A 21,983-nucleotide genomic window follows, 5' to 3' on the forward strand; every position below is an offset into this window, starting at 1 on the left:
TTTTGTTAGAAAAATATGGAATGCTATGAATTTGCATGTCATCCTTGAGCAGGGGCCACACTAATCTCTGTATCGTTCCAATTTTAGTATATGTGCTGCCAAAGTGAGCACTTAATATGGATCATAGAATCAAATGTAAAACTATAAACTCTTAAAAAAAAAAGGAGAAAAATTTGGGGATCTAGGCAAAGAGTTCTTCTACTTGACACCAAAAGCATGAACCATAAAAAGGAAAAAAATTATAAATTTGGCCTCATTAAAATTACAAACTTTTGCTCTGTGGATGTCCATGTGAAGAGGATGAAAAGACAAGGTACAGAGTGAGAGAAAATATTTGCAAACCACTTAACTGACAAAGTACCAGAATCTAGAATATATAAAGAACTGTCAAAACTCAACAGTAAAAAAACTAAACAGTCTAGTTAGAAAATGGACAAAAGACATGAAAGACATTTCACTGAAGAAGGTATACAGATGGCAAATAAGCACATGAAAATATGTTCAACATTATTAGCCATTAATGGCTAATTTAATTAAAACCACACTTAGGTATCACTACACACTTATCAGAATGGCTAAAATGAAAAACAGCAACACCAAATGCTGACAAGGATGTGTAGAAACTGGATCACTAGCATATTGCTGGTAGGAATGTAAAATGGCACAGCCACTCGGGGAAACAGTTTGGCAGCTTCTTATAAAACATGCAATTACCATACAATCTAATAATTGTACACTTGGGAGATTTATATCAGAGAAATAAAAACTTACGTTCATACAAAAGCCTGCTATGAATGCAGCTTTATCCATAACAGCTCCAAACTGGAAACAACTCAAATGTTCTCCAACACATGAATAGTTAAACACTGTGGTACATCCATACCATGGAACACTACTTGCAATAATATGCAACAACTTGGATGAATCTCAAGGGAAGAAACCAAATTCCAAAAGGTTTCATATTGTACGATGCCATTTAAATAACCTTTTGAAGTTAAAACAAATCAACCTCAACATTCTCTCCAGGCTTTTTCTCACCAACATTTAAATGTTTGTTGAAGTCTCTCTTATCTTAAACAAAATCTTAAAGACCACTTCATTTCAATTCTGCCTCTCTCTCTCAACTTCAAGGCCAAATACTGTCATCAACTCTTAGCTTATAGTAACCTGCTTTCTACCCCACTCCTCCCAGTGTTTTGCCAAGGTAGACTACACATAGGGTCATTAAGGTCCCTTAAGGTTGCAGTCTACCCCAGTCTACATAGTCTATAGTCTAAATTTTGTCTTCTCTAGTTTAGAAGAGTTCTCAAGAATACTCATTTACTTGACCTTCAACATAGGTTTTTTTTGTCTTTGTTTTTGTTTTTGCGGTACGCGGGCCTCTTACTGTTGTGGCCTCTCCCATTGCGGAGCACAGGCTCCGGACGCGCAGGCTCAGCGGCCATGGCTCACGGGCCCAGCCGCTCTGCGGCATGTGGGATCTTTCCGGACCGGGGCACGAACCCGCGTCCCCTGCATTGGCAGGCGGACTCTCAACCACTGCACCACCAGGGAAGTCCCAACATAGGTTTTAAGTAAGGGAGAGGAAAGGATACACTTCAAAATACCAATAACTATCTCCAGCCCAGATCAATATCCTGAGTTCCAAATGTGTATATTCAGCTGCCTCACTGTCTCTGTGGATCAGGAATCTGGAAATAGTTTAGCCAAGTTCTCTGGCTCAGGGTCTCTCACAAAGCTGCAACCAAGTTGTCCCTCAGGACTGCACTCATCTCAAGGTTCATGGAGGAGAATCCATTTACAAGTTCACTCGTATGGTTGTTAACAAGATTCAGTTCCTTGTGGATTGTTGGACTAAGGACCTCAGTTCCATACTGGGTTTTGCTCCATACTGGGCTTTTAACAGAAGCTTCCCTCAGTTCCTTGCTACATAGTACCCTCCAAATGACAAATCACAACATGCCAACTGTGTTCCACCAGAGTAAACAAATGAGAGAGTGAGTGAGGATGAACAAGACGCAAGTCACCATCTGTAACGTAATATCTGAAGTGATGTTCCATCAGTTTTGCCTATCCCATTCCTTAGAAGCAAGTCACTAGGTTCAGCCAACATCCAGGGGAGAGGGTTACTTAAGGGCATGAACACCAGAAGGTGGGGATCATTAGAGGCCATTTTAGAGGCTGCCTACTACAGATTCTATAAGCATCTCAATCTCAAAAAGTCCAAACCTCAGTTATCTTCTCCTCATACTTAGTGCTTCATAGTCCCTAAAAAAATGGCAGTGCCATATGCTAAGAGGCTAAATCCAGAAATGGAGGCACCTCTCTAACTCCTCCCTCTTCAGTACCTCCTCTTCTCCTTCCCCCACCCCCAGCACCATCCAAATAATCATCAAATGTATCAACTATGCTGCTTAAGTTTCTCCGGAATCTGCCTTATTTCCATTTTGGGCCCAACCTTAGTGAGAACTATTATCATCTTTCATCTAGACTACTTCCATAGACTCCCATGTGGTCTCCCTGCTTCCAGTCTTGATTTCACTAATCCACTGACCACGATGCAGTCTGAGAAGTCTTTGAAAAATAAAAATATGAAGAAAAAAGAAAAGAAAATCTGAATGTGGCATTCCTCTACTTAAAACCTGTATTAGGAGGGAACATTTCTCACTAGGCGAACCAAGACAACACAGAGATGGATTAGGGGCAAAAGGATCTAGGGACTATAATATTTACTTCTGCATATCAGCCTTCCTGCTCTCTTGATGCAGAGAGGCTTTATCTGTACAGAAAAAAAGATGGCCACCAGCAACCTTGGACTCATATCCCAACAGTTCTCCCAGAGGAAAAAAGCTGCCACTATCTCTAGCTAGAAAAGCCCCGAGGATGGACTTATTTGCCAGATTTCTGTCACTTGCTCATCACAGGAGGACAGAAACTATGAATGATTCTGCTCGGGTCATGTTAGTACCTCTTTGGTGGGAAAAATGCAGTCTGTTATTAGAAAGACAGAACAGCAATAGTCACATCAAAAGCCTTCAAGGCTTCTTATTCCTTTAAAAGTATTCCGTGATCTGGCTCCTGTATCTAGCTTCATCTCTTCCCATTTTTCCACTGCTTCAGCAATCCTGAATGCCTTCCAGTTTGTGAACCATAGTCATATTTTCCTTCTTGGTCTTCCCATACGCTATTTCTTTTGTCTAAAATACTCTTCTCTTTCCCCTTCCACTTTTTCACCTGGCTAACTTTCATCTTTCAGGTGTCTACTTAAATATTACATACATCTTCATGGGGACCTAACACCTAGAATTCCCACAATACCTCATATTCTCTCATTATAATACTCAGATAGGCCTTGTTAGGACTATCTACTCATAGTCATCTAACGTTCCTGCTAGAGAGTAAGCTCTCTGAGGCCACTGACTGAGTCTATTTTGTCCACTGTGAAATCCTAGGACCTAGCACCACATTTGGCAGATGTAAGTGTTCAACAAAAATGTCTTGAAATAATAAATGAAAGTGCTGGAAGAAATACAGACCCAATTGAAGGAAAAGGAGAAAACAAAGGGATAGTAAAGAATAATACCTACCATTTATGAAGTACTTGCTGTGAACCAGACACTGCGCAAGATGCTGAACATGTATAATTGCTTCATTCATTTATCACATAAACACTATGAAGCAGGCACTATTTCGAGGCCTATTTTACTATTTAAAAAACCCCTGGGCTTCCCTGGTGGCGCAGTGGTTGAGAATCTGCCTGCTAATGCAGGGGACATGGGTTCGAGCCCTGGTCTGGGAAGATCCCACATGCCACGGAGCAACTAGGCCTGTGAGCCACAACTACTGAGCCTGCGCATCTGGAGCCTGTGCTCTGCAACAAAAGAGGCCACGACAGTGAAAGGCCTGCACACCGCGATGAAGAGTGGCCCCCGCTTGCCACAACTGGAGAAAGGCCTTGCACAGAAACGAAGACCCAACACAGCCAAAAATAAAAATAAATAAAAGAAGGCTCAACATTAAAAAAAACAAAACAAACAAACAAAAACCCCTGAAGCTTAGAGAATTGCTTTACATGATATATATCTATCTTCCACACTCATGATGTCGACAGATAAGTAATATACAAAATTTATGAAATAAATTGCATGGTGCAATGCAAAGAGCAGAGGCTTTGGAACTAGAAAAACTTAAATGAGAATACGGACTCTATCACTTTCTAGTTGGGTACCTTCACCAAGCTATGGAAGCATCCGAATCATGGTTTCCACATACATTAAAAAGAGGATTAAATACTGTTCTTAATGTTAGATAATGTACATGAAATACATGGTATAAAATAGGTATTACTTAAATGGTAGGTTACTTCGTCAGTTCATCCACTATATATCTTGCAGTAGAAGCACAAAAGGAATTACACCATCTAGATTCTCAAAGATCTTACTATCCAGTTGGTGTGAGAAGACTATTAAGAATACCTGAAGTTAAAGAGAATATGAGGCTAAATAGTAAATACTCTACACTGCTCTGTGGTACAGATGATAAATTCAGAAGAAGAAAGAGATCCATGATAACTAGACTGGATCAGAGACAGGGCCACAAAGGAAAGAAATGTGCAGAGACTCTTAGAGGATAAGTAAGATGGAGAGTGACAGAGAGGTGTTTTTCACTCTCCCCACCTACAAGGCAGAAGCATATATTGGTAAAACCATGAAACTGCTTCCTTAATTAAAGAGCGTGGATGTGGATCATGTGAGATTTTCATGGCCAGACTGTGGAGCTGAGATTTGATAAAGTAGGAAATGTGGAGCTAATAACAGTTTGGGGTCAGGGAAAGGACAGAATGAGGAAGGATAATAAACCTTAACCTTTTCATGGGAATATTGTGAAGGATTCATCTTTTTCTTCCCTAAAAAGGAAGTATTACCTCTTCGAAATGTTATTCAAACATATTTTTCATTTATATAAAAGGGAACTTGGGCTTCCCTGGTGGTGCAGTGGTTGGGGGTCCGCCTGCCGATGCACGGGGCGTGGGTTCGTGCCCCGGTCCGGGAGGATCCCACGTGCCGCGGAGCGGCTGGGCCCGTGAGCCATGGCTGCTGAGCCTGTGCGTCTGGAGCCTATGCTCCGCAGCGGGAGGGGCCACAGCGGTGAGAGGCCCGCGTACCGCCAAAAAAAAAAAAAAAAGAAAGAAGCAGAACCCAAGGACTCTAATTGTGGCCCATATAACTTTTTGTATTACCAAATAATATCATATCTACATACTGGTCACAACTGGCCAACCTCAGCTTATTTATAATTCATCATATCAACTGTCATTTATAGACAGAATATTTTGTGCCATATTTTAATAAACAAGTACCATTGTAAACTTTACCCCACGTGAAAGGTCATAGTGCCCTCAAGGAAACACAATGAATAACTCCATACAAAGATGCAAATTATAATTTCAGAATCCTGAGATAAAACTGTCTCATCCTTCCAATGTGTCTTTAAAAATGCCCACTATAGGTATTTTTATATCCTTACCCTCTTACAGTTCATTACAAAGGAACCATCAATCAGTTCTAGAGCATTCTTAAAACATTTTAAATAGCCAATGCGGTTTCTTATTACACCTCAGTCTTCTCCCATTACTCCCTTTATTTTAGGTTCTTAAACTCGGGCATTATTTTCTAACCATATGCTTCATGGCATGCTGGGGATTATATAATTTTTGTTTTTATCAAAATGGTACCCTTTTGGTTTAAGCTACATCAGGCTTTTCTTAAATTTACAATTCCAAAAGAATTACTTACAAAACAGAAGTAAAACTAGAGGGCCCAATTAAATAGAAAAATACTTCAAAAAATGGTAAGATTCTTTATAGTGTTTTTTTTTTACCACTTTACATTTGATAGATTTATGATAAAAGTGAATTACTTATTTTCATAACTAAGTTGGTATGGAAAGTGAGAGAAAATACAGATACTACTAGACTTAGAAATGCACTGCGTATTGTCATAGCTAGTGTCTCAATTTCCAAGATACACAACAAACATGCTCATGAAATTTGAAAGATTTAAAAAAATTGGATCCTCCTGAATTCAAAGGCTAGGATCTGGACGATTTGGGGTAATATATCTTTGGTCACCAGGGCACTTTTGTCCTTTTAAATTTTTATAAACCACCAAGATTATTAAATATAATTAAAACTTGGCAGGAGCATTACTGCTGCCCTGAATGTTTTAAAGTTTTTCAGAAATGTGGATATATCAATTTAAAGGAGGGTATAATCTCTCAAGGAATTCCAGTATTATTTAAAAACCAAACCAAAAGAAGTGGAAATGGCAAAAGAGCGGAGATTCTTGGGCTTAAAACCTCTAGAAGGCTGCTAAATATTCAGGAGTAAATTTTTGGACAATTATTTTTAAAAGGTGAAAGTGTTGGAGTAGATTAGCATTTTCAACCATTCCCTCAACAAAGATTTAATTTTACATCGATTTAAGCCACATTTCAGGGATGGCCATGTTTGATTTTTACTGTAATTATTACTTTTCTATGTGTCTGCCAAATCCTGAGTTAGTGGACAGTGTGCATTCAGGCAGGCTGTTACAGGCTGAAAGAAGTCTTTTCTTTCTTTACAAGTCAGACACAGCATTAATATCTCTTCTACAGTCAAGGCTACAACACACACACACACACACACACACACACACACACACACACACACACACACACACACACACACACACACACACACACACCTAGTTAAACGTTTACAGCGACTGTTAAAGGCAGTTGCACAACGGAAACCTATGAAATCTACCAACTTTTAACTCCACGGCTTCCATCCCACATTTCAGAACAGCATCTCCCTTAATAAAGGAAGGAGGCAATTTTCACATGTGGGAGATTCTTTTCTTGTCCCCCTACACTGAGTGATGCGCTGGGGCAGCGGGGTAAGGAAGGCCTGAGGGCAGAGAAGGGTAGTGAAGAAGAGTTGCTCGCTCACCACGGTGGATCCTTTCTTTACCGCTTCCTGGGCATATTCCACTTGGAGTAGGTGTCCGTCCGGGGAGAAGACAGTAATTGCCCGGTCATACTGAGACGCCATTGGCGCAGGGCTACCGCAATATCCGCTGTGAGTCCCACACTGCCTCAGTCGAGGGGTCAGAGGAGTCGCACCTGCGGCCACATGCTACCCGGAAGTGCTTGCGCATGCTCAAGACGCCATCGGAAGTGATCACGGGGACTGCTCAGGGGTCCTCCTGGCCTTCCGCTGGTTCGAGCCTGTGCGTGCGAGTCGACTGTGTTCCTCCGCTATCCTTAGTGCCTGGCGCGTGTGTCCCAATTTTCCCACGCTGGTGTTGCTCCAGGAGTGGGGTTATTAAAATGACCCTCAAAGATTAGGGCTTAATAGTGAGAACTTCAAAGATCAGGTATTTTTGTTTTCACAAACCTATTAGAGAACCAGTGGTAAGTTAATTTTCAACCTCTTATTTTTTGATTCAAATTCTGAAATGTCCTTCTCTCTCTTTCTCTTCCCCTCCATCCTTGGTTATCTTACATTATTTTAACCCAAAGAAGTTATAATTTTCGAATTTCCATTTGTCCTTGCACTTGCTCGCGCTCTTTCTCTCTTTTCATTTCTTTCGTCCATTTCTGCCTTGTGATCAAAATAGAGCAAATGAGCAAATAGTCCATCAAAGTAATGTTAATGATAGGAATTAAGGTAATACTATTTTAACCAAAGAAATTTTCTAAAAGCCCAAATTATGCTAACTTGAAAGATATCTGCAAATTTAACTGTTCTATAAAGTCTGTATAATCTGGTACAACATTACTATCTGTGAAACAACTCTTGGCTCTTTGTCCTCATCAATAAAATGGGAATATTTAAAAACTGGTAGAAAAGTGTTCGTCTGAGGTTTAATGTATTTATAGGTATAAATAACTTAAAATGGTACCTAGTGGATAGTAATAGCCAGGTAAGTTTAAGTATTGTTATTACTTTCCATGTTTGTTGTTTTCCATCGGGAAGGATCTTAAGCTTGGTGAAACCAACCTTAACTAAAAAAAGAAAAAAGGGTACCCACAAAAGAGGAGAACTCCATACCCTCAATTCCAAATACTTAATTCAGAGTTTTAGTTGACTACTAAAAGCAATTTGTATGCCCATCTTTTTCTTTAATATTAGAAACTCTTGAAAAGTCTGGTTTTACTAAAAAAGAAAAAAATTCCTAACCAAACCAATTCACTCTAATGTTTCAAGAGTTTCTGAAATTTACAATGTTATGGTAAACCAACATTTGCAAGAAGCTGTTATTTAAAAACTGTCTTGGTGTCCTTGTTGAATAATATGATTTTTTCTTTTTCTTTTTACATGATTATAGATCACAAGAAATTTCAAAAATCGTGCAGAGAGGTCCCCTGTACCTTTCACCCAGCTTCCCCCAATGGTAATATTTTAACATAACTATAGTACAATATCAAAACCAGGAAAATGACATTGGTGCAAACTTATTCAGCTTTTACCAGTTTTACATGTACTCATTTGTGTATGTGTGCATAGTTCTATGTAATTTATCATCTGTAGATTGGTATACGCACTACCACAATCAAATACAGAACTGTTCCATGACCACAAGGGACCACAAAGGTCCCTTGTGCTGTTCACTTACAGTCATACCCATCCTACTTCCCTCCCCCAACCCTGGAAACCACGAATCTGTTCTTCATCTCTGTAATTTTGTCATTTCAAAAATTTTATATAAATAAAATCATACAGTATGTAACTTTTTATTTTAAGATAATTGTAGATTCACAGGAAGTTACAATGATAATACAGAATGGTCTCCTGTACCCTTCACTTAGTTTACCCAGTATGTTACATTTTATTGACTATAGTACAATATGAGAATGAGGAAATTGACGTTGGTAGAAAATATGTATATAGCTTTGATTGAAAGACATTTTGAAAGTGTTATGATGTATTTTAGCATTTATTTCACAAATATGATAGCATTAAAATGTTGACAAGGATTAATTGACACATTTGTGATTCACATTGACACTGCAGCTTAACACTGTGGCTTTAGGCAGGTATATTTCACTTCACAAAAAACTAGTTTCCTGGGCTTCCCTGGTGGCTCAGTGGTTGAGAGTCCGCCTGCCGATGCAGGGGACACGGGTTCGTGCCCCGTTCCGGGAAGATCCCACATGCCGCGGAGCGGCTGGGCCTGTGAGCCAATGGCCGCTGAGGCTGCGCGTCTGGAGCCTGTGCTCCGCAACAGGAGAGGCCACAACAGTGAGAGGCCCGCGTACCGCAAAAAACACAAAACAAAACAAAACTAGTTTCCTGATCTGTAAAACAAGGGTAATAATACTTACTTCATAATCTTGTTGTGAAGAGCAAATAATGTGTTAGTGCACATAGGGCAGTGCCTGACACAGATAAGCACTTGAAAAATGTTAACTATTGTTACTAATCATTGAGTTAACTAAAAAGTTAAGATTATTCTGTAAGAGAGAAATTAGGAAAGTAAAAAAATGTAGCATGAACCCATTTATATATTTTTAATATGTATATATGTATAAATATACATTTGTAAGTATACAGACAAAAAAGAGTGAAAGAACATACACCAATTTGACAAAAGTGGTTTTCTTTGCAGGAGGCCAGGGATTGGAAGGAGAATGGGGAGACATGGTAAGGAAAGAGAAGTTACTGTTCTAAACTTCATATGTATAACTGTATTATTTAAAAAATTTTACAGCAAGCATAGTTTATACTTAAACAATAAAAACAACATTGAGAAAGTTTAATGCTTAGAGGCTTCCAGCAATGACAGCCTTGATGGTTTGAGCCAAATATCCTATTGAGAACAATTAGAAATATTGAACAAAGTATTTTTTTTAAATTATGTATGCTGACTCCAACTAGGGTTTGTGGTGCCAAGATTCAGAAGAGAAGGAAAACTCGTAGAGAGTAAGCCCAGCATCTTCCCTTGGAGGTATTTGCCTATTTCCAAAGCACTCACTAGGTGAGAAGGAGACCTTTGATAAACAAAAACTGGAGTTCAAAGTCTGTCAGGGTATAGAGGTCATGAAAAACACCTAGGCTTTTGTTTGGGACTCAGGGGGCCACAGCCCCGAAGTAAGAGTGAAACAAAAATAGACCTGTTCTCACAGGGACCTACGTTGAGCTTTGAATCATCTCAATCCATGATTGGAATAAAGCAGTGTTTCTCAGACTGTGGTTCAGAGATCTTGGAGGTACCCAGAAAACTTTCAAGGGATTCACAATGTCAAGCCTATAGTGAAAACACTAAAACAGTATTTGCCCTTTCACGGTGTGGATATTTACATTCACAGTGCAAAAGAAATGGGTAAAACTGCTAGAGCCTTAGAATAAATCAAGGCAGTAGTACCAAACTGTGCTAGTAAACACTGTATTTTTTACCACTAAGCACCTATGGAAAAAAATGCCAATTTCATTTTAGGGTATCATTGAATAAGCAGTAAATTAGTAATTTTATTAAATCTTGTCTCTTGAGTACCTGTCTTTTTAATATTCAGAATGACATAATGGGCAGTACTCATAAAGCACCTCTGCTGCCTCCAAAGTAAGATAGTTAGCTTGAGAAAAAGCACTTTTTAAAATATTTGAGTTGCTAACCGAACCAGCCCCCTTTCTTGTTGAACACCATTTATACTTGAAAGAATGACTGACACACTGTGGTTATTCAGAGTTATAATTTGGGCAGGCATTTCTTGAAAATGAACAAAATTAGCCTGTCATTTCAAAAAAACAACAGTATGTGTTTCAAAAGATAAAATTCAAGCTTATAAGCAAAAATTAGAATTTTGGAAGACTTGTATACATCACCATGAACTTGACAACTTTCCCATAATTAAAAACTTTACTGGGACTTCCCTGGTGGCGCACTGGTTAAGGATCCGCCTGCCAATGCAGGGGACACGGGTTCGATCCCTGGTCCGGGAGGATCCCACATGGCGCAGAGCAACTAAGCCTGTGTGCCACAACTACTAAGCCTGTGCTCTAGAGCCCACGAGCCACAACAATTGAGCCCGCGTGCCACAACTACTGAAGCCTGCGCACCTAGAGCCCGTGCTCTGCAACAAGAGAAGCCACCACGATGAGAAGCCTGCGCACCTCAACGAAAGAGTAGCTGCTGCTCGCCACAGCTAGAGAAAGCCTGTGTGCAGAAGCGAAGACCCAACACAGCCCAAAATAAGTAAATAAAATAAATTTTTTAAAAATTAAAAACTTTACCGGGACTTTCCTGGTGGCACAGTGGTTAAGAATCTGCCTGCCAATGCAGAGGATACAGGCTTGAACCCTGGTCCAGGAAGATCCCACATGCCGTGGAGTAACTAAGCCCCAGCACCACAACTACTGAGCCTGTGCTCTAGAGCCCGTGAGCCACAACTACTGAGCCCATGTACCGCAACTACTGAAGCCCACGTGCCTAGAGCCCACGCTCCTCAACAAGAGAAGCCACTGAAAGGAGAAGCCCGCGCACTGCAATGACGAGTAGCCCGCGCTTGCCACAACTAGAGAAAGCCTGCGCACACCAACAAAGACCCAACAGCCATAAATAAATAAATAAATAAAATTTATTTTTAAAAAAAAAAAGACGTTCAAATTGCTGTAGACCAATGGATTTTAATGTAATAATCAAAGTTCACTCATAGGATTCTAAATTGTGTTTCAACCAACTTTAAGAAACTATCACCTTTTGAGCACTGGACTAGTATCAAAGGAGACCCAATGATTGAAATTCACTGAATGATTGATGTGCAGTGATTTAAAAAGGCTATAAAAAATACTCCTCTATTTTCTATTACATATCTTTGTGAGTTTTTTCCCTGTATTTCAACCAAAATAACATATTGCAACAGTTTGCATGTAGAAAGAGATATAGGAATACAACTATATTTTATTAAGCCAGACATGAATGAGATTTACAATCTCATTCTTCTCACTAATTTTCCCAATTTGGGAAAATATAGTTTTTTTAATAGAAATATATAAAACATACATATCAATATGTAATGAGTTTACTATTTTAAATGAATTAATAAGTAAAATGTTTTAGTTTCTTATACGATCAATATTGATAGATATAACCCACATAAACAAAAGCTCTTTGAGATCTTCAGTAATTTTTAAGAGGGTAAAGTGTTCCTAAGGCCAAAAAGTTGGGAAGCACTGGGATAAAGCATTGCTAGTGCCCCTAGATGATTAGCTACCTGCCAGAAGCAAAAGTAAATCCTTTGTAGAGGAAGATAAGCTCATGTAGAAGCTCAAATAATTACTACACTTTCTCATTTGCAATATCATGTACTAAATCAAAAATAACCGGGCACACACAAAAAATGGTGTGACCAAAGGACAAGAGAAACAGCAGACAATATAGCATCTAGATAATGGAGTTATCAGATGCAGATTTTTAAAACAAATAAGATAATTATATTCAAGGGGTTAAAGACAAGATCAAGATTTTCAGCAGGGACTAGAACTATCAATAAGGCACATATTGGAAATTGTAGAAATGAAAACTAACTACATTAATTGAGATTGAGTTCAATAAATGGATTTAAAATCAGCGTAGATATAGTTGAAGAGAGAAGTGGAGAACTAGAAGATAGTTTTATATGTATATAAAATCTCCATATCTTGGAAATTCAAAGTTTTCTCTGTGAATTACTAGTAAGAATGATTAAAAATAAAAACTAATGAATAAAGATGTAAAAAAAAGTAATATAAAATAAAAACTAATGGATGCACTGAAAAAAGAAAAAAACCCCTCCATATCAAAGCAGAGAGAGGTAAAAGGATAGAGAACACTGAAAAGGAATTTAAAACGTTTTGGATATACTGAAAAGCCTAATGTTTGTATAGTTTCAGTACCAGAACAATAGCAGATAGAAAAATAGGGCAGAAACACATAAAGATAGTTTGGTTAGAAATTTTCAAAACTGACAAAAGAATCAAGCAACAGATTCAGGAAAAACTATTAACAACAAGCAGGATAAATGAAAGAAATTCAGCTTAGAAAACCCATAATAAACCTGCATGTATGTATTGGCCACTTCGTTACTGTGAAGTCTTTAAATCTTTTGTCCATTTTTGTTAATAGGGTTGTTTGTCTTCTTACTGAGTTGTAAGGGTTCTTTAAATATTCTAGATACAGGTTCTTTGTTTTCATACATTTTCTCATGGAGTATAACTTGCCTTTACATTTTCTTATAATCCTTTGAAGAGCAGATTTTTAAATTTTATTGAAATCCAATTTATCAATCTTTCTCTTATGCTTCTTGCTTTTGGTTATGTCTAAGAAATATTTAACCTAAGGTCATGAAGATTTTCTCCAATTTTTTGTTTCAGAAGTTTTATAGTTTTATTTTTTACGTTTAGGTCCACAATCTCTTTCAAGTTAACTTTTGTGTCTATGTGAGGAAAAGGTCAAAGTTCATTTTTAAAAACATGGATGAAACATGGATTGTTGTTTCAAAACAATCTTTTCTCTATTGAATTACCTTGGCATCTGTATTAGTTTCCTATAGCTGCCATCATAAATTCCCACAAACCTGGTGGCTTAAAACAGAAATTTATTCTGTCACAATTCTGGAGGCCAGAAGGCTGAAATCATGGTGTCTACAGGACTGCACTATAATATTATGCTATTATTTTTCTTTTATAGAAAATATACAATAAATGTGATTGATAAGTTAGCTTAGTATATAATTAGGACAGTAGTTTGTAACGTATTGAATAACATCAATATTTTAGTGCACATTGCATAATTCAACCATCAATGTTAGATGGGGTATAAACATTGTATTAGTTTCCTATTGCTACTTGAACAAATTACCACAAACGTAAAGCTTAAAACAACACAAATTTATTACTTTACAGTTTTAGAGGTCAGATGTCCAAAAGGGTCTCACTGGGCTATAATTAAGGTGTCGGCAGGGTTTTGTTACTTCTGGAGGCTCTAGGGGAGAATCTGCTTCCTTGCCTTTTCCAGCATCTCGAGGTCACCCACATTCCTTGGCTTATGAACCCCTTCTATCTTCAAAGCCAGCAATGTCCAGTCAATTCTTTCTCAAGGTGCCATCTCTCTGATTACGACTCTTCAGCCTCACTGTTCTCCTTTTAGAGATATCTGTGATTACACTGGGCTCACTCAAATAATTCAGGTTAATCTTTGTATTTTAAGGTCAGCTGGTAAACCACTTTAATTCCATCTGGAAACTTAATTCCATGTTGCCATGTAACCTATCATATTCACAGGTTCTGAAGACTGGGAAGTAGTCATCTTTGTGAGGATGAAATTATTGTGCCTATCATACCCATTCATAGGGAAAGTCGCTATGAATTCATAGGGAAATTATAAATCCTATAAATTGTGAAGTAGTTCAACAGTTATATTCTTTTACTAAAGGTAAAGTAACTGCACATCATGCACAAGGTCAGGAAACATGTTAAACAGGAAAAAAAAAATCATATGATCTCTAAATTATTGCCAGAAACTATCTCAAGGATAGACTACCAAGTATTTTGGACCATTTCTAGCCTTGAAGTATGTATTTCTCTTCTTATTAGATTATTAAGTACAAATCTTATCCTTGTTTAGTAATTTACAATATCACGTGTTTCTGCATATTTTACCTGTTAAAATTGACACAGTCTTAAAGAATCTAAGGTAAGACTATCACTTAGCACAGTGGCTGTGCATAATAAATGCTAACTAAATGATTAAACAATTTATTATTTCTAATAGCCTTTTAAATAGGGCGGCTGTTTTTTAGAAACGTGAATGAGATACAGAAATGCCCTGTCCAGTATCATACCACAGGTGGACGAACTGGGAACTCCAAACTTGGGCATCCATCACAGTGAGTTACGATTGCATAGAGCTTCCCATAGAAACTAAGTTTTTTGAAGCAATACTTTCTTATAACATTAAATCCCCAAATATAATTGATTCAGCTCCTTCTTAATTCATTAAATATTTGATACTATAAGAAGAAATGGAAATGTGCCAAAGAGGCCTAAGTTATAGTCTACTTTGAATGAAATCTTCTGGAGTATTGAAAATAAAGTCTTTTATGAAGAATTGGGAAAGGTGATTTGTTCTTGCCTAGAATAGTGATTATATATATAGATGTATGCTCTTCACCTTATAGTCTTGAAATCTGTGGAAGCCACAACTCAAAATGACTCATCAAATGCCATGGTGACAGTAAGCAGAGAAATATTTTGAAAGATATGACCTGAGGGGTTTTGCTCTGAGCCCAATTACAAGCAGACAGGCTTGGTCTGTGCCTTCCCAATGTATTATAAGAATTTATGGCAGCACTGGGGCTTAAAATATCAGCTAATTTGATAGTACAGAGATTCTACTAATTATAAAACAATAAGTATTAAAGAAATGTTTGTACGAAAGTAATCTCAATTATCTGCAAATTCATGATTTCTTCTGTGGATTGAGGTAATTTTAATGCCATGATTATATAGTTTCACTAAATATTGAGCATATTCCTACAGCACTTCAAGCTATCACTTCAGTGAAATACATTTAAGGAATTCAGATTCATGTAAAACAAATAAAAAATTGAAGCATATTTGAAAATCAAGCATGGATAATTTCCTTATTACCTTTTTTTGGTTTGTACTACATTCATTAGTGTGAATAATCAACACTTAATTGTTCATCCAGATTATTTTATTTACTCTGAGCTATTGTATATTCTAAAAAACCTTTCACATCTTCATTATGTGATCTCAATTCCTTTTTCAGATGTCTCAATCCAAGAACAATTTAAATAATGGGACTGATTTTTCTGGTTGGGGAGATGGTTGCCTCGGTAGCTCATTTTTAAGTTCCCAGAGTCATTTCTCAAACTTGGGCCAACTGCTCGTATTCATTCTCTGTTTTCTCCTTAACTAAATGCTGGGGACTCTATTCTTTTCTTTCCAGCTCTGATACCACTCAATCTGTACCTCGGGATTCCTCTCTCTTAATGGTGAAGTGAGACAGGATTTACTAGATGCTTCTATCTTTTTTCTAACTCAGGGCGTTTTACAGGTACAAAGACTCCAAAATTCTAAGAAAGTTCCTCCAGGCTACAACGTTCCATAAGGAACGTTCTATTCACTTTCTGAATTTTCCACTTTTCCAGGTCAAGCTGATTGATTGGTTTACAGTGGATGCTTAAGAGTAAGATAAAGTCCCTTTTAAAAAGTGTCTTCTCAAAAAAAAAAAAAAGTGTCTCCTCTTGGGGAGATCATTTGTATTTTTGGATGGATCTTTACACCAGTGCTACCCCTCTGCTTTCATGTGATGGACACATAGAAAATACTGGTATTTTTATGGCACACATGGTATCAGAGAAAACTGTGGTCCATGCCTAGAGGCTCGGGGTGCCCTAGACTCTAGCATGCTACTCTGAAGGAATAAACACCTTAAGCAGATCTCTTACCCATTCTGTTGATTTCCTTTCCTGCTGTTGGGAAACTGTAATTTAGACAAAAAATGTACCCATCTCTGGGTACCTCCTTGGAATAGGAGTCCCCTTGGCACATTTTTTTTTTTTCTGGGATATAGTAATTCAGACAGTGTTCCTACTGGTTCATGTCGTTCTTCTAAAATTTCTGTGCTATCTGCCTAGCAGACAGAACTGAAGCAGTAAGAGTATTTTTCATTTCTCCTACTGAAATATTGTTTTTAACTACTAAGGCACGTTTGTGTAAACATCAAGACAAGATGATGGCAGCCAGGCTTTCATCTTGAAAGACTTAGTGATGGATTTCGTTTCTGTTCTGAATTCAATAGGTATAGGTTTTCTAAATTGATGTGTTACATTATGTCCAAATATACCAGAGTATTTTTGTCAAGGCTTAGGGTAGTGAAAGACAATTAAATTCCTAAGAGTAACTCCTATTTGTAGGAGTACAAATCATCTTACTTTTATTCTTAGGATGGCTTGAGCCTTTTCATCCTTTAGGCCTCAGTTTAAATATAACCGAGGGGACTTCCCACCCTAACCCACATGAGTGCCTCTGTCACTCTCTCTCAGTTCCCTGTTTGCTAGTCTTTCTTAGTACTTTAATTTTTTTTTTAGCTGTGGCATGTGGGATCTTATTTCCCCAACCAGGAATAGAACCCGTGCCCCTTGCAGTGGAAGGGCAGAATCCTCACTACTGGACCACCAAGGAAGTCCCTGTTAGTGCTTTACATACATACATATTTGTTTACTTGTTTCTGGTCTCTCAACTCTATCACAGCTGTATCCTAGGTGCCTAGCATAAAGCCTAGCACATAAAATGCACCCAAATTTGCTGAATGAATGAAACTCATGACCTTTTTGTGAAGAGCATTTATTTGAAACATAAATTTTAAAATATGAAAATTTCCTTTATTTTTTCCGATATAGTTTATACATAAACTAAGGGATTGATTTTTGAGCCTCATTAATGTTGGGTAACACTTTGAAACTTTTCCTTTGTGTTACATGAAAGTCTAAATTTACACCACGGTAGTAAACCCCACACCAACACATTACACACATTTGCCCATGTCCCTTACAAAATTTGAAAGCTATGGCTTTTTGCCTCACACTGATTGGAAGCCTGGTAGCTTGGGCCTAATTTACAAGCCACTAAATATTGCAAAAGAAAAGAGCAAGGGTGCCCTATTTCAAAAGTTAATTCCGAAGATGCAAGTCAGATGAAATCGACCCACATTTCTGACAAGGGTTTATCCTAAGAGGCGAACTCTTCAACTGTGGCCTTTCCAGCCAACTTGGCCGACTGCCCCCGAGTGCAGGACACAGCCTTCGTTTCCCGATTTTGCGTCGCGCTTACTTTCCAATTGTTAAGAACGACTGTGTGTGCGCGCGAGACCGTGGACTCGGAGGTGCGCACTGGGGGCGTAGCTGAGCCATTCAAACCAGCGAATCCGCGTTCCCCTCGTCCTCCCAACTCTGCCTCATCTTGGCAGATGCCCCACGGGTTGGCACGAACTCACGGGTCCTGACCTCCCTCCTCCCATCTCCGGGGTACCCGGACAGCTCGGGGAGGCCACTTCTTCCCCGGAGGGGGTAAGGATGAAGTTGGAAAAACTAAACGCGGTCTACAGCAGAGCGCCGAAACGGAGGCTGAGGGACGCTGCAGCACGCGGAGCGGGAGGAAAGCGGCCCCGCGCGAAAGGGGCGGGCCGGCTCGGGCGCTCGCATTTCCTGTGACAGGGGCTGCCCTAGCCGCTCCCTCTCCCGCGGCGGCGGGACCATTTCCTGAATCGCTGAAACGGAGGGAGGGCTGGGGCGCGGCCCTACCACAAGCGCAGGGGGCCGGGGGGTGGCGCGGAAGGAAAGGTGGAGGAACGGGAGGGCGATCAAGAGCAGGGAAGTTCTGCTGGGGCTGTGGTTCCAAAGTACCGCGCAGAAACTGGACTAGTACGGGCCAGAGTTCCCCGTCCAGGCTGGGCCGGCCGGCTGCCCGTCGGGCGCTGGAGCATCCCCCCTCCCCGCGCTCTCGACGTGGTTCGGCCCGAGAGACCGGCGTCTTTCCCCCAGTTTGCCGTTCACCCGGAGCGTTTGGGACTTGTCGATAGTGGTGACGGCGGCAACATGTCCGTGGCGTTCGCGGCCCCGAGGCAGCGCGGCAAGGGGGAGATCACTCCCGCTGCGATTCAGAAGGTGAAACCGCGTGGGGTCGGAGATGCCAGGCCCTGCCCGCGTTTGGGAGGGACCCGGGGGCCGGGCCGGGAGTCGGCCGGGCTGGGGGCGGAGGCGGGCCTGCTGGGAGGCGGGTGGGTGTGGGAACCCGAGCCGCGGGCTGCGCCCGAGTGGGTGGTGGAAGGGGGCGAACCAGTTCTCTCGAGGAGTCCCGCGCGCGTTTGGGCTCCTTCCTACAGGCACAAAAGCCCAAGCAACTGGCGCCTGATTTCTCTAGGGATGGGGCGGCGTTCGCGCGGCGGGGCGCGTGCACCCGGCGGTGGCGGCCGCGCGAGGAAGGGCTGTTTTCCGCGGCCCGCGCCCCCCGCGCGTCGCTCCGGAGTTACTTTGGCGTCGCCCCGCCCCGCGCGCCGAGGCGGCTCTGTGCAGACCTCACCTAGGGTCGCCGGGGGCCCGAGGGGAAGCCGGAGCGTTGCTGTCTCCCCGCGCAGAGCTGCAAACTCCGGCCGAGTTGGGGAGCTCTCACCAGAACTTGGGGGACCCGGCAGGGAACCTTAGTCGAGGCTCAGGGGCGGGCGAGGGAGAACCCTCTGGATTTCGGGGTTCTCTCGGAGTCCCTCCTCCCTTCCGGATGCACCCCTTACCTCTACAGCTGTAGCGAATACTCATTGATCGCCTACAGCAGGCGCCGAGGCTGCAGTGGTGAGCATGGTCCTTGCCTTCACGGAGCTTACAGTCGAGTAGTGGAGACAGTCTGATTCTCGTGACCAATTGCAGAAGTAGTGATAAATACACAGGGAGCTGTGCTGTCGTTGCTGTTACTTGCCAGTTGGGGACACAAAGGTTCTTTATTCTCTACCCCTTGTTGCCTATGAGCAAGGCAGCGTTCTGAGTTTTAGTTAACCGACTTTGAAGAGTTACTTAGAAAATTTTGCAGTTTACCTTAAATATTTCGGTTTTGTTTTATGCACCGGAACAAAGGTGAAAATTGAAGAGAAGTCAACTTCTAGTACCACTCAGGATACCATCCTACGCCCGGTAGATTATGTTAATTGGCTTCTGTTGACTCTCAGGTTCTTTGTAGTGTGGCATTTGACATTTGCCCAACTGTTGCTTTATTTTTATGAACAAACCGGCTTGGCAGTGCCTGAAAATGCAGTGCTTTTCGTGTAGCGTACTGGGCTAAGTCTGCGACCTGGCAAACAGCTTCAAGTACACATAGGCGAAACATGTCTCTGGAAGGCTTCGCTTTTTATTTTTGGCCTGTAGAAAAGTTCTGAGTTTTTCTTTTTTTTTTTCTGTAAAGAGTTTTTCTTACATACATCTAAAGATATTTATCATGGGTGATTAATTCAGGAGATGCTGATCAGTTAAAGTTTTCATCCTCAGCTGAGGAGAGAAAAAGGATTCCAAATTAAGTGCCTCATTCTATAGTGTGAGGGATTGATGTTAGGTATGAGACAAATATTCTAATGGTGAAGTTTATTAGGTTGAAGAGTCCGAGAAGATAGGTTGTGAAATCGTTAGAGTGGAGATTGTATTAACACATTTTAAAGACAAATTTTTTGGCATCTGATGATTAAGAAGAAAACTACATTTTTTAGAAGGGCATGTTAATATTTTTTTCCAGCGATAGGAATCATATGCACAGTATTTTTTTCTGCATATGATTCATATGCAGAAAAGTCATACTGTTCAATGGGTTTTCGTGTTTAGTTAAAAGAATTACATTAACTCAATTAGTGAGAAAGAGTGGTTATGCTATTATACTTCATGCTTTCGTTGAATCCTGGAAGGGTGGGGCAGTTTTAGGAGGAACATCTACTCCTGTCACTTGATAAATCTGAGACCCTGAAATCTTAAGTTGTTTTCACAGGGTAGCAAAGCTGGCACTAAAACTAACTGGCCTTTTAATTGCTACATCAGTGCTTTTTCCTCAGTGCCACTTTGCTTAGATGAATTATTTAACCCTTAAAGCTAGTTTTGCTTTGAATTGTTATAAGATGATAGTATGATAAATTGATATGCTTCTTACTTTTAAACTTTTGGTACAACTAAATTATAAGGTAGGCTCATAGAGTCTGCGATAAATATTACAGTACTTACCTAGAAATTATTGTAATTATTGCATATTTGGAGAATCACAAAACCATGCTGTATAAAACTTGGAAACTAGCCAGCTATCTCCTTAAGCCTCCTGAGTTGAAGTTTTCATGAGCTTATTCTGGATAAAGACAGATTTTTTTTTCACTAAGACAAAGCATTACAATGATGCAAAGCCAACTTGGACTCTTAACTTTCAGTCTTTATTGTTTGTTTTTTTTTGGCTGTACCCCACGGCTTGGGGGCTCTTAGCTCCCCTGCCAGGGATTGAACCTGTGCTCTCTGCAGTGGAAGCTCAGAGTCCTAACCACTGGACCATCAGGGAATTCCCTCTTAACTTTTAGTCTTAATAAGGCTAAAACTTCTATTTCAGATAGTAGAGGTAATTAAATGTTTAAACAGAAAAGAAACTCCAAATTTTCTGTGCTGAACTTCAGGTAATAATTCAGAGGGAGAATAATTGAAATAGAAATATTAGGGAATTCCCTGGTGGTCCAATGGTTAAGACTCCATGCTTCCACTGCAGGGGACGCGGGTTCGATCCCTGGTCAGGGAATAAAATCCTGCAAGCCGGGCGGCACTGCCAAAAAATAAAAAAATAAAAAAATGTTGATTAAACATGATAACATTTCAAAGGTATAAAATAAGATCTTTTGTGCTGAGCTGTATACTATGTATAAAAAAAGTCCTGTGAATTCAGTTCCTGTAGAGATAAATGTTTCTAGAAATCTGAATTTTTTATTAATTGTTGCACTAGATTTACAATAAACTTTTTCTCATTTCAGATGTTGGATGAAAATAACCATCTTATTCAGTGTATAATGGACTATCAGAATAAAGGAAAGACCTCAGAGTGTTCTCAGTAAGATTGATATGAATTTTTTTGTATTTGTTTTTCTGTGTTCGTTAATTTTTTACTTTTTAAGAACAGCTTTATTGAGATGTAATTCACATACCATATAATTCACCTATTTTAAAGTGTACAATTCAGTGGTTTTTAGTATATTCATAGAGTTGTACTATTACTTTAATCAATTTTAGAACATTTTCATCATTCCCAAAAGAAACCATATCCCATTAGCAGTCACTCCCTGTTCTCACTTCCCAATCCCACACCCCTTGTTAATCACTAATTTGTTTTCTGTTTGTGTAGATTTGCTTATTGTGGACACTTCATATTAGTGGATTCA

The 21,983-nt window shown here is 39.8% G+C and overlaps 2 protein-coding genes, 1 long non-coding RNA gene and 1 other non-coding gene across 11 annotated transcripts in view; 2 read left to right on the forward strand and 2 right to left on the reverse strand.

Moving 5' to 3' along the window:
- LOC132503890 (uncharacterized) overlaps positions 1–9,720 on the forward strand; it is a 53,885-nt gene extending 44,165 nt beyond the window's left edge. Inside the window, exons 2-3 of the long non-coding RNA XR_009534659.1 lie at positions 8,373–8,438; positions 9,654–9,720. This is a non-coding gene — a long non-coding RNA (uncharacterized LOC132503890). The remainder of the gene's footprint in view (positions 1–8,372; positions 8,439–9,653) is intronic.
- Positions 1–19,464, reverse strand: part of PSMA8 (proteasome 20S subunit alpha 8) — a 43,302-nt gene extending 23,838 nt beyond the window's left edge. The window contains exons 1-2 of the mRNA XM_060120754.1: positions 19,335–19,464; positions 6,992–7,438 (exon numbers count right to left, since the gene is read on the reverse strand). Of these exons, the coding sequence (XP_059976737.1) occupies positions 6,992–7,093 (102 nt within the window). The 5' untranslated portion in view covers positions 7,094–7,438; positions 19,335–19,464. The remainder of the gene's footprint in view (positions 1–6,991; positions 7,439–19,334) is intronic.
- On the reverse strand, positions 10–111 carry LOC132504596 (U6 spliceosomal RNA). Its single transcript, XR_009534981.1, has one exon. It is a non-coding gene; the product is annotated as a U6 spliceosomal RNA (small nuclear RNA).
- The window catches only part of SS18 (SS18 subunit of BAF chromatin remodeling complex), a 76,991-nt gene continuing 73,039 nt past the window's right edge, over positions 18,032–21,983 (forward strand). The window contains exons 1-2 of one of the 8 annotated variants that reach the window (XM_060120746.1): positions 18,032–18,114; positions 21,579–21,655. In XM_060120746.1, coding sequence (XP_059976729.1) covers positions 21,579–21,655 — 77 coding nt within the window. In that variant the 5' untranslated portion in view covers positions 18,032–18,114. Of the gene's footprint in view, positions 18,115–18,476; positions 18,712–19,333; positions 19,393–19,631; positions 19,729–21,578; positions 21,656–21,983 lie in introns of those variants that run through there. The other 7 variants (XM_060120752.1, XM_060120753.1, XM_060120748.1 and 4 more) reach the window with 7 other exon arrangements.

This window comes from Lagenorhynchus albirostris, chromosome 14 (assembly GCF_949774975.1).
Source record: "Lagenorhynchus albirostris chromosome 14, mLagAlb1.1, whole genome shotgun sequence".
NCBI classification, from domain to species: Eukaryota; Metazoa; Chordata; class Mammalia; order Artiodactyla; family Delphinidae; genus Lagenorhynchus; species Lagenorhynchus albirostris.